Consider the following 13,120-nt stretch of genomic DNA (forward strand, 5'->3'; position numbering starts at 1 on the left):
CATTGTTTTTCCTTGTTGTCCTTCAGTTGCTGTTATTTCTGGTCTGTCTATACTCTTCTGCATGTAACCACCAACTAGATATCTTGGACTACTGCTGGTCATCTCAAACCGTGCCTCTCCATCAAATTAAATAAAAAATTATAAACTTAATCGAATAAAAAAGGCCAAGTGGTGTAGAAAAGGAATATAGGGATTGGGGGGATAATTTTAAAGAAATGGCAAGTCGTGGGGCATCGCGGTAGTCGACAGTAAGCACGTCGGCTTCACAGTGCCGAGGTACCGGGTTCAATTCCAGCTCCGGCCTTCCTGTGGGGAGTTTGCATGTTCCCCAATGCCTGTGTGGGTTTTCTCTGGGTACTCCGGTTTCCTCCCCCATTCCAAAAACATGCATGGCAGGCAGATTGAACACCCGAAATTGTCCCGAGGTGTGAGCGTGAATGGTTGTTTGTCTCTGTGTGCCCTGCGATTGGCTGGCAACCTCTGCAGGGTGTACCCCGCCGACTGCCTGATGACGGCTGCGATAGGCTCCAGCAAACCCGTGATCCTAGTGAGGATAACGAGATTAGAAAATGGATGGATGACAAGTAGTGTTGGTTAAAAAACAAACAAGGTAAAAAGGTAGTAAAATTGATCAAGGCCTGAGGGTTCACATTTGTCGTCTTTACTAAGGTTCAGGTTGAGGTTGTTAACATTAATGGCCAACAATGATACATATTGTTGATTGCAGTGTGTCAACATGTCTTAAAGTCACAAGTGTTCTTTCAGCGACTGCAGGTGTTAAATTTGGCGAAGAAACTTTCATCGATGCGTCCTCTTTTGATGTCAGGTCTGTTGCGTCTGTCATATTCAGCGGTGGTGCTGTTGTTGTGGTCCAGCTCTTGCCGCAGCTCCTTCTTCTGTCGTTCCTGCTGCCTCTGTAGGATCATAGCCGTACGTGCCGCGTTCGAGCACCACCGAGCATATTGTTGCTTCTCTCGGATCCCCTCCAACTTGGTCATCATTTTCTCCTCAACTTGAAGGTTCCAGAACTTTTTCATCTGCTGCGAACTCTCCGGACGCGGCCTCCTGTCGTAGCTGTGAAAAATACCCGGTACCCCCACCTGACTCGGCCGTATCTCTCTCGGATCGTCTTTGAGTTCCCGTTCGTACCGTTGCCTCTCTTCAGCCATGGCCTGATTGAACTCGTTCATTTCGACCGCATTTTTTTTCCTCTTCTCCATCTCGGCCGTTTCCAGTCCCAGAGCTACATTGTCGATATGTACTCTGAATTGGTCGTCGGCCAACTTTTCCATTCTCTGTCTTTCTTTCTCCACGGCTTGCTCTGTCTGTTGCTGGAGCAGCCACTCTCTCAATTGCTCTTTCTGTCTGTATACTCGGCTTTCACTGCCCGGGTCCTCCCCGGCCATTCCAGGAGGCATCATGTGTTCCACTGCTTCCTCGGAGTCATCCCGGTTCAACCTCTCCTGAATGGCACGCTCATACTGTTCCAGAAAATTGGTCCTCTCCATTGCTTGTTTCTCCTTTTCTTCTTTGACATGGAGAAGGTACGCTTGCTTGCTATCATGCAGGAATTGGGCCTCAAAGGTGTCCTGTTCCAGTTTTTCAGCATCTTTCCATTTCTTCTTGTCATCCAGCTGCTTTTCAAGGCCTTCTTTATCGATACCAATGGTTCTGAGTTTGTCGTTAAAAATTCGCTCTTTTCTTTCTCGCTCATTGTTGCGACGTCTCTCTACACTTGCCAGTTCAAACTGCGAGCCATTCCACATTTTGCCTGACAAATCAATATGCAGTCCGTGTTAAAATTATCAGCCTGTTGAGAGTGGTTCACCAGCACACTGACCGACAATCCACGAGATTTCTGTTATGGCTGGTGTCCTGAAACACAAAACGCACATAAACAAACAAACAAAAACATTCACACACCAAGATTTTATACAACCGAGATTGTTTATATGCGTCTTGCTGGAAATCAGACAAAGGACTTTAAAAACAATATACGTATTTTCCACACTATAAGGCGCACCTAAAAGCATTCAATTTTCTCAAAAGCTGACAGTGCACTTTGTAATCTGATGCACCTTTTTATGATGTTCCAATCTCTTAATATCCCTCCATTGAGTTGTTTCCCTGTTAGTGTCCCTGTGCCATCTCGTGGTGATTCTTAACAGAAACCAATTGTAACCTAAATGGGTTCACTGCCTGACATTAATTGACATGTGCAATCGCCAACACACACGCAAACAGAATTAGCCATTATGAAATCAAGATAATACCAAAAGCATCGTTAAGACTAAACAAAGGAAGTAGGAGACAAGCAAGACTTTGAAGGATATTTAGCTCCTTGTGGAGGTGATTTGTATTTATATGTTTCATGTCCGTGTTTGTGACCAGTTCTTATTGTTACAGCTGCAGCAGTTGTGAAGGATCTACATCAATAAAGCTGTATTGTATTGTATTGTATTGTATTCCTTTTAGCGTAGCTAGTGGATGCACAGCGCGACCGGAGCCAGTAATTGTAGCTTCTATTCTATTGCCTTATGATGCAGTGCGCCCTATATATAAAAACACTTTTTAAATAGGCCATTCATTGAAGGTGCGCCTTATAATCATTAGGGTCTGATCGTGCAGCCTGACAAGTTTTTGTTGTTTTTTTTCCAACATCACCGCTGACAAACAAAAGCCCTCTTTGGTACTTAATAACCCGGTTTTGTCTCACCGTAGGCAACACCGTTGTCTAGTCTGCCAGGTTAAAAAAAAAAAAAAATTTTTTTGCTTTTCTACTCACTAATCCGATCTACTTGATCAACGACAACCTCAACACATCTCATCGCATCACCTTCAAAATCAAGGGAATTCAATGTCACCCTGTCAATTAAAGGGGTGACATCGTCCTTCGACAAAGCCCTCGGCGCCTCGCTACCCGGCTGAACTCATCCTTCACATATTTACAAGTTGTGTGATCATAAAGTTTTCAAAGTCATACATCACCAAGAGTAAGCATAAAGGATGACATCACAGGAATAATATACAATTGTGTCTGTGCCACAAGTTTCACACTACACTCTGTATGGTTCCATCATGTGCGATGACCATGATGGGCCCCCTATCTCCTTATCTGAAATCAACGGTCTCAAACTTGGGACTTAAACTGGACAGTGATTTCAAACTCGATCGGCAAATTGGTGCCGTTGTTAAATCCAGCTTCTTTCACCTAAGACAGCTGGCCAAAATAAAACCTCTCCTCTCACATGAACACTTTGAGACAGTAATTCATGCCTTTGTCACATCCCGGCTCGATTACTGCAACGCCATGTACTTTGGAGTCAGCCAGTCCTCCATCAAGCGCCTTCAGCTGGTACAGAATGCCGCTGCTCGCCTCTTGACTGGTACTCGTAAGAGGGAGCATATAACTCCTACTTTGGCATCCCTTCACTGGCTCCCCATTCATTTTAGAATTATTTTTAAGATCCTCCTCTTTGTTTTCAAATCTCTGAATAATCTCGCGCCACCTTACCTCTCTGAGCTCATACGCCCCTACACCCCTGCCCGGCGCCTCAGGTCTGTGGACCAGTCTTTGCTAGACGTACCAAGAACTAAACTGAGGCTCAGAGGGGATCGAGCCTTTTCTGTTGCTGGTCCATCTCTCTGGAATGACCTCCCACTGAACATTCGGCAAGCCTCCTCGCTGCCCATCTTTAAAGCCCTCCTCAAAACTCACTTGTATTCTTTGGCGTTTGACTCAGCATGACTTAGATTTGCTATTGGTTTTACTGCTTGGTGCTTTCTACCGCCTTATTACTTATTACTGATTCGTCTTACTGTTTATTGTATATGTTAAATCGCTCCATGTACAGCACTTTGTATGCAGCGATGGCTGTTTGAAAGTGCTCTATAAATACTGTTGACTTGACTTGACTTGACTTGACCAGTAAACAAAAGGAATAAACACATGAGTCTCACTGATATTGTACCAATTTTTTTTTTGCACCGGAACCAAGTGGTACAACAGAATTCAAAAATATTTGGACAACTTTTGCAAGCGGCAATGGCCAAATATTCCCCAGTTAAGGTGCGCCAGCAATCCAGTGGTCTCGATCCGAAGACGCGTCGACCTGGTGGCGAAAATTGTTCGGTTCACACCGAACCGAATAATGTTTTTAGGATTTCAAATATGCAGGATTACACAAGGTGCGATTACAAAAATTTTTATTAAAAGAAAAAATGCACCGACAAAGTATTAACTGGAATTGCTGGTCACAAGCAGTCAGGAAGAAACAATGCATGAAACAAAAGGTGCTTGCAGAGGCAAGGTTCAATAGAACATGGAATATACGCAAATGGAACTGTCAAAAATCCAATGAAACGAAAAGAATCAAATAGTAAATAATAAATACTTATAAACTAGAATCTACGAACAAACGGGGGTGACTATGAATATATCGAAAGGTCTAGAAAATAAACAAGGTCAATAATCCGACAACGAGACATGATCTGGGCAGCATGGCCAAGCATGATAAGGAAATGTGGAACGGGTGCGCCTGCTGGAGGGAAACTCCCTTCACTCCAGCCGGAGCTGAAACCCAAATCAAGACAGCACAGGACAAAAATTAAGTTTGCAGATTCAGGTGCACCCCATCTACCTGACCACCGTTTGCTGAGCCTGGGCCAACTAGTCACGATTTGCATTTTGACATTGATGCTGAAATACGTGCTTGAAACTCAGGCCTCGAGTTCCATAAAAGCACTGCTTTGAAGCGTCCGTCAAATCCAGGGACACCAGGATTTTTTTATTTTTTTTCGGGTGGCTGGACTGATAAATAAGGGGGCTGAGTAAATTATTTATAATTTTTTAGAGTAGCAAATACAATGCTGGAGCGATTAACTGGAGCTCCACAAATTTCTGATAGAGCTAAAGCTTTAAAATGTCAACCATAAAATGTTAAAATATGAAACATGACAATTTATAAAGTAATGTTTAATTTCTTTCTGGTGTGGCAGCACTGTTTCTTTAGCATTTAAATTAATATAGGTTATAAATGATTCCCAAATTATTATATTGTTTTTATTTACATTTTACACATCCCAATTCCAAAATGAGGTGTGGAAAAAAAGCTCATATGAGACTTTTACAAGATTCTATGAAACACTGAAAGTCAACCTGTTTTTTTTTTTAAACCTAGCTAAATACTTTGGGGCACAGTCATGTTGAAACATAAAATGAGACGGTCCCACACAGTTTGTAAGCGTCCAATTGTCTAAAAGGTCTAAGTAAGAAAAAATATTTCAGATTCAGTGGGACTTGACGGTGTGGTTCCAACTCTTGATTCAGCTATGCGGCTGCAAAGTGGAAACATGTCTACAAAGCGGAGTGTAAATGATGTATTGTGAAAAATAATAATTGTTGAATTTAAAACAATGGACGAAGAATAAGCAACTGCACACTCCACGAAGATTTAAAACAAGAAAATATAACCACAGGTTCCACCGAGATTTGAACTCGGATCGCTGGATTCAGAGTCCAGAGTGCTAACCATTACACCATGGAACCCGTACGAGCAAAACGCCCAAAATGCTCTTTTTTAAGAATTAGTCTGCTTGATCGCAATGTAAATTGGGGAGTGTTCTTATCCATAAAAGTGAAACACGAATCTCGTCCACTCTTCTGCAATCAATCTACACATACACAAAGGTGTAATTTTGATTCAGAAGACTGAATTTGTCATCAAAATCTAAGCGATAGTTCGCTTCAGAACATCCCTCCAGAGTACACTCGCTGTTACGTATATTGACAACATGACTAAAGTATTAAAAGTAATGTGACTGTCTTAATCAAATACAAGCACTTGTCGTTCTGATGTCCCTGACGTCACCTTCAGTGAGGACACAATACATTTTTTTTCATGTACCAGTTGTAATGGAGCATGCATTCCACAAGATGTCAGTAAGTCGTCGAGAACAACCTGTTTTAGGAGTGTGCGTGTGTGTGTGTGTGTCCAAGGACCGGCAACCCGAGGCCAAGGCCAAGGCCAAGGACTTGACTCCGAGGCCAAGGCCAAGGACTTGGAAAATTTTCCGAGGCAAGGCCAAGGACTTGCCTCCAAGGCCAGGGACCAAGGACTGATTTTGAAGCTGAGACCACTCCCACTAATACTACATTAATTAATGTAATACCTTCAAATTCGCAATAATCATAAAAATTTATTAAATCAACCATGATTTTAAACTATGTATTATCAATATTCATTATTCCAAACATGAGAAAGCATTCAGCAAACAAATGTGACGACTGTGCAAAAATAACTAAATGAAAGACACCACTGTTACAGAAAGGCTTTACAAGCTATTTAAACTGCCGATCGCGATCGCACAAACCGTGATTTGAAACTAACTGTGATGCCGCTCTTTATACGTTGCGCTAACTGTTACCTGTCAGTGGCAGACCCGCCCCTCTTAAAGCGCCAGAGTTAAACCATCAATATGGGTTTCCTTGGATGGAATTTATTAGATTCGTTCGTAATTTTTACAGTCCTGATACAAGTGTTCCGAGGCTCTAATCCCTCATTGTGTCCGAGGATCGGCAATCCGAGGCCAAGGCCAAGGACTTGACTCCCGAGGCCAGGGCCAAGGATCAAGGACTTGACACCAAGGCCAAGGCCTAGGAGTTTGCAGTTTTAGGGACCCCCCCCCCCCCCCCCCCCGCCACCCTTCAACATATAGGAAACCATTTTTGTTCTCCCCCGCAGAGGCACTCTCGGCCCAAACTTCACCCCCTGCACACACATACTTGCACTCACATGCAGACACGTGGCTCAGCGAGTGGAAAAGTACTGGACAAAGCAGCGCTGGGAGTGTGTACTATCGCAAACCATTGGCAGCCCCCCTTGTGTATCTACACATCGGAGAACAACATCAACCCTTGATTAGTCTCGCAAGGACAAATTCAATTTGACACTTTGCGCATCGCTTCGGTTGACTAGAATTATCCTGTTAAAGATGTCAAATATTAAAATAAATGAAGCATTCCTACAAACAGATCCCAAAAACTGGATTGAAAAAGGAGGAAGCGGTACACTGGCATATTATTTGGCCAAGTTGTAATAATGTTGTAATAACATCATTTGGTTCATTGTATTCACCATATTGGTTTCATACGGTGCAACTGTTTGACGTTTGCGTTCTCCATATTTATGTCACAGAAAAACTACAGTTCTCACTTGTAAGTCACCTTATAAGGTCTGCTTGAGTGACATACCGAGGGCCGATGGCGCTGTGGCAAAGCCAACAGGAGCAGGAAGTTATAATTTATAGATAGATAGACATAATTCTTCTTACTTTTTCTTTTCTGATTGATATAAAAATGATTTAGTAGATATAAACACATAACGGGGTAGGACTAGATAAGTTTTTTACTTCATCCTACTCCCTTGAACATAATAACTGTGTTGAATGAAGACTGATTTTTTTCCTTTTTACTTTTTTATCTACCTTATTTTCTGTCAAATTATTACTGTATATGTTTTCTGTTCAATAAACAAACAAACAAACAGCCAAAAAGAGCAAGTTATGTAAAATGACACGATATCATTTTGTAGCACTTTCAATCGTGGAATCAGATTGTTCCGATGTTGCTCGCATTGCTGGGATTTGTTGTTATGTAGTCATCAGCGTAATTCTTTTTTTTTTGGCATGGCTTGGTAACAGCACGCTTCTGTTCTGTCAAACATTTTTGGAGGGGGTGGGGGGGGGGCAGTTTGATGAATTTTGAATGGAAGCTCATCTATTCAAGGGTAGAGTAGTGATGGCGCACCACTGGATTCAAGCTCCGGCCTCCCTGTGTGGAGTTTGCATGTTCTCCCCAGGCCTGCGTGGGTTTTCTCCGGGTGCTCCTGTTTCCTCCCACATTCCGAAAAAAACATGCGTGGCAGGCTGATTGAACACTCTAAATTGTCCCTAGGTGTGAGTGTGAGCGTGGACGGTTGTTCGTCTCTGTGTGCCCTGCGATTGGCTGGCAACCGGTTCAGGGTGTCCCCCGCCTACTGCCCAAAGCTAGCTGGGATAGGCTGAAGCACCCCCCGCGACCCTCGTGAGGATCAAGCGGTACGGAAGATGAATGAATGAATGAATGAATTTCTATTTATTGATATACTTTTTGTCTTTCTACCCTTTCCTTTCATAATTTTGCAACTGTAAATTGGGAATTTATCCATTGTGAGACAAATAAAGGTTTTCTTATTCTCATTTAATTCAACTTATGGCTATAATAAACATGTTCTTTTTTTCTGTAGGTGGTATAGAAAATGGAAGCTTAAAATTGTATACATAACTGATCGAAGTGGCTTTGAAAGGGGTTTTGTGCCTGTCGAAAAGAGTGGCGGTCGTCTCCTCTCCAGGAAGGCCTTGGCATGACTCAGATGTCAGGTCTCAAATAACCGAATGAGCGGGTGACGTGTCACATCAACTGCTCACCATAAATGCAAGATCATCAAGAGGGCTTGTCCAAATAAAAGAAACCATAACAATAAGAATGCAAGATTAAGGTTTGAAAATAAATGACAGGAAAACGACCTTTGATGACAGGGAATGAAATGAAGTTGAGAAATAAAGTAGTACGGCACCATAACTATTCTCTCCATGCAGTCTCGATGCCGCTTGCCCTAATTAGGACGGTGGGCGCCCTGGAGCCTGTCCGAGCTGACTTTGCTTTGGCCAAGATACACTCTGGACTATTCGCAGGACACTCAACCACTCACGTTCACACATAGAGACAATTGAGCACACAAACCGATGCATGTTTTTGGGACTGGGGGAGGAAGTGAGACGACATAGAGATAACCACAGGATAAACGGCAAGATTCAAACCCAAAGTCCCAAATATCGTCACTGAGGCCGGCTGATACACGCTGGGGAGCAGCAGCAGCAGATGCCGTGAAACTTGAGCCCGCTTCTCTTTATTTGAGGCGTTTGTTGATTGCATCCACCTCTTATAAATAGAATGAAAGTAAAGTAAGAGCCGTCTTTCTCCACTTTAACCTCCTCCTTGAAGTCGACGCAAAATAAAGCAGCTTGCCCTGTGCTAACTTCACGGTTTATTATTAGCCGTTTTATTTACGTGCGATTATATGCGGTTTTGCTTTCTTTGACCTCTCTCCTCTCTAAAACGTGTGTTAGGTTTTGTGCTTTTATCTTCTTCTGGAACATGTTTTGGACTGTATCGGTCAGATGGAAATCTTGAGTTTGACAAGACTGAGTGAAAGAAGACAAGCAGCGTCCTGTTTTATCAGTCAACTGCAGAATGTTCCATATGCAAATGAGGCACAGAGGCCACCCGGCATTGCTGATGGTCAGCCTCCAAGTCACTTCAGTGGGTCGGAAGAGACAGAAGTTCATTTTATAAGAACGTGACAATTTCAGTTAGAATGGAAAAATAACTTTTGATTGTATGGATAGAAATAGTTGGGTTGAGTGCCTGCATTTCATTTTACACTTAAACAATCAAGTCGCGCGGCCCGGTAGTCCAGTGGTTAGCACGTCGGCTTCACAGTGCAGAGGTACCGGGTTCGATTCCAGCTCCGGCCTCCCTGTGCGGAGTTTGCATGTTCTCCCCGGGCCTGCGTGGGTTTTCTCCGGGTGCTCCGGTTTCCTCCCACATTCCAAAAACATGTGGGGCAGGCTGATTGAACACTCTAAAATTGTCCCTAGGTGTGAGTGTGAGCGTGGATGGTTGTTCGTCTCTGTGTGCCCTGCGATTGGCTGGCAACCGATTCAGGGTGTCCCCCGCCTACTGCCCGAAGACAGCTGGGATAGGCTCCAGCACGCCCCGCGACCCTAGTGAGGATTAAGCGGCTCGGAAGATGAATGAATGAATGAACAATCAAGTCGCTCTTCATGTATCTGCCTGATTCTGGAAGGATTTTGCCAAAATGTGACGGCACAAATTGGTTAAATTAGCCAGAGTCGCCTTTGCGTAAACACTATTAATCTGAAGTCTGGACACACAGGGGTGACCATCTCCTGCTGTGGAGGGAGACTCGGGGACTCTTTGGAAAGTCATCCCTCCCACCTTTATGGCACCTTTCCTTCACCTTTAATAATAATAATATTCATTCATTCATTCATCTTCCGAACCGCTTGATCCTCACTCGGGTCGCGGGGGGTGCTGGAGCCGATCCCAGCTGTCTTCGGGCAGTAGGCGGGGGACACCCTGAACCGGTTGCCAGCCAATCGCAGGGCACACAGAAACGAACAACCATTCGCACTCACACCGAGGGACAATTCAGTGTTCAATCAGCCTGCCACGCATAGTTTTGGAATGTGGGAGGAAACCGGAGCACCCGGAGAAAACCCACGCAGGCCCGGGGAGAACATGCAAACTCCACACAGGGAGGCCGGAGCTGGAATCGAACCCGGTACCCCTGCACTGTGAAGCCGACGTGCTAACCACTGGACTACCGGGCCGCCACTAATAATAATAATAATTACATTTAATTTTGAAAGCGTTTTTTTCCCCACTACACTTCCATGTCGAACTCACAGTATTTTCATAAAAAAATAGCATTGTTTTTAAATTGTCGTTCTGGTCTGTTGTCTTCTTTTTTGTTTACATTACATAAACATTTAAGAGCACAATGTTGACTTGCCTCCACTAAAGTGCTATTGCTGTTTTTTTTAATTTGAAAAATAAACATCATGAAAACCATGAGAAATTTCAAGAGGAAAAAAGCTTCAATGGGTGGTACGTCACATGCAGTGTGCATATCGGTCATTTGCAGAGCATTATGAAATCAGGGGTAGTGTATTGAATAGGGGCGGCCCGGTAGTCCAGTGGTTAGCACGTCGGCTTCACAGTGCAGAGGTACCGGGTTCGATTCCAGCTCCGGCCTCCCTGTGTGGAGTTTGCATGTTCTCCCCTGGCCTGCGTGGGTTTTCTCCGGGTGCTCCGGTTTCCTCCCACATTCCAAAAACATGCGTGGCAGGCTGATTGAACACTCTAAATTGTCCCTAGGTGTGATTGTGAGCGTGGATGGTTGTTCGTTTCTGTGTGCCCTGCGATTGGCTGGCAACCGATTCAGGGTGTCCCCCGCCTACTGCCCGAAGACGGCTGGGATAGGCTCCAGCACCCCCCGCGACCCTAGTGAGGATCGAGCGGTTAGGAAGATGAATGAATGAATGAATGAATGTATTGAATAGCTACTTGAAAAATTTGGACTTTTGAATTATTTTTTTTTTGTACATGACAAGACGAAGAATTTCATTTTGTTTGCGAAGGACATGTAGTAATTTAGGCACTATAATCTATTTTTCGGGGGTGCATAAAGTGGATCATCTCCACCACAACACCTGATTTGATAAAACCTGCAAATATTTTCCCCATCCTCTATTACATTACTTTTTTTCCAGCCAATTCACTTCTCCGCCTTCGTTTCCATCTCCCAAAGCAATTGTCTTGCAGTCATGTCAAAGAAAGCAACGCAGCTGGTATTTTTTTTATTTTTATTTTTTTAGATCAGTTTTTATTCTGAGAGCTCGCCCGATGATTTATATTCATTGATTACATCGCAGGACCTTGCCAAGTGGCAAGAGAGAACAGCCTTCACCAAAGTTCAGCATACAGTTACTGACATGCATAATAGTATAAAACCACATACAGACAAGGAGGGAGAAATTAAAATGGAGCTCACTCTTCTTATTATAAAACGAATACCAGTCAAGGATGTTAACAGGAGACCTTTGGAAAAGCACATCATTGGAAATCAAATATTACTGCCCCCAAAATTGATCCAAAAAAATGCCAAGACAAAAAACTCCACTATGAAGGCATACTTGTCCCTTGGTAAGGACCGCATGTAAGTGCTTTTGGGCAGCAGTCTTCATTGTGACCGTTCCGACACGTAACACCGCTAAAAAAAAGTGCAGGCCAATCCGACCATAAAGTGATACCATGTCTACATTCATTATGCAGCAAAACCGAGGGTGATTTTTTTTTTTTTATTAATCGTTCACTCGAGATCATACAAATACACATTTGTGCCTTTCCTCTAAAACTAACAACGCATGGCAATGCACTTTGATATAAAAATAAAAATCAATGTACAAATTGTGATCAGGCTGTACAAGAGTATGAAACATTTAGAACTCACATCTATTCAAAAAGACGCATGCAATGAGTTCGGTTTTATTTCAACAAGAAGTCTTTGGGAAACAGATTTGGGCCACCTGACAAATCAGTTTAAAATGGCATTTCAGAAACATGCGCTCAGCTCTTGCGCCCACTACACACCCATTCGACAGCATCAATCAAAATAAACCGTAACAGGCGAGGCAGATCAGTTTCCAGTGATTATTTGAGTAAATTGTACGTTAAGATTGTCACACACGCTATTGCATTGTACAAGAAAATCTTTGGAGGCTCAGAACGATTCCGTCGTTTCTAAATGGCTCGGCTCTATCGAGAGTATTTCTGCTTGAGAATGATTTATTCACATTACGGGCATGTTCACAAATGATGGCCGCTTTCTAACTCTTGTCGACAGTATTTTTGCTTGAGAATGTCTTCAAGGATGAAGAGTATTCTACAAGCATACATGAAATTGCTACGCACTGAAGTGCGGTCAGGCGGCCCGGTAGTCCAGTGGTTAGCACGTGGGCTTCACAGTGCAGAGGTACCGGGTTCAATTCCAGCTCCGGCCTCCCTGTGTGGAGTTTGCATGTTCGCCTGCGTGGGTTTTCTCCGGGTGCTCCGGTTTCCTCCCACATTCCAAAAACATGCATGGCGGGCTGATTGGACGCTCTAAATTGTCCCTAGGTGTGAGTGTGGGCGTGGATGGTTGTTCGTCTATGTGTGCCCTGCGATTGGCTGATAACCGATTCAGGGTGTCCCCCGCCTACTGCCCGGAGACAGCTGGGATAGGCTCCAGCACCCCCCGCGACCCTAGTGAGGATCAAGCGGTTAGGAAGATGAATGAATGAATGAAGTGCGGTCAACACCGCGACCAAACTGCGCCGAATGGGAGTAATTGATGTCACGATTGCCTTTTGCAGCTTGTTTCCGGAGTGACAATGCGTCGCGAGAAAAACAATCTGTCCGAGCCGTAGGACTGTGACATACCGGTGAAAAGTGAGT

At 43.8% G+C, this 13,120-nt stretch overlaps 1 protein-coding gene, 1 long non-coding RNA gene and 1 other non-coding gene across 3 annotated transcripts in view; 1 reads left to right on the forward strand and 2 right to left on the reverse strand.

Moving 5' to 3' along the window:
- The window catches only part of LOC127612661 (uncharacterized), a 166,092-nt gene that overhangs the window by 141,416 nt on the left and 11,556 nt on the right, over positions 1–13,120 (forward strand). The gene's annotated exons all lie outside the window — the stretch shown is intronic.
- On the reverse strand, positions 646–1,766 carry LOC127612619 (RIB43A-like with coiled-coils protein 2). Its single transcript, XM_052083355.1, has one exon. The coding sequence runs from the start codon at positions 1,764–1,766 to the stop codon at positions 762–764; it is 1,005 nt and encodes a 334-aa protein (XP_051939315.1). The 3' UTR covers positions 646–761.
- trnaq-cug (transfer RNA glutamine (anticodon CUG)) lies at positions 5,477–5,548 on the reverse strand. The gene has a single exon. It is a non-coding gene; the product is annotated as a tRNA-Gln (tRNA).

Source organism: Hippocampus zosterae, chromosome 13 (assembly GCF_025434085.1).
Source record: "Hippocampus zosterae strain Florida chromosome 13, ASM2543408v3, whole genome shotgun sequence".
Lineage (NCBI taxonomy): Eukaryota > Metazoa > Chordata > Actinopteri > Syngnathiformes > Syngnathidae > Hippocampus > Hippocampus zosterae.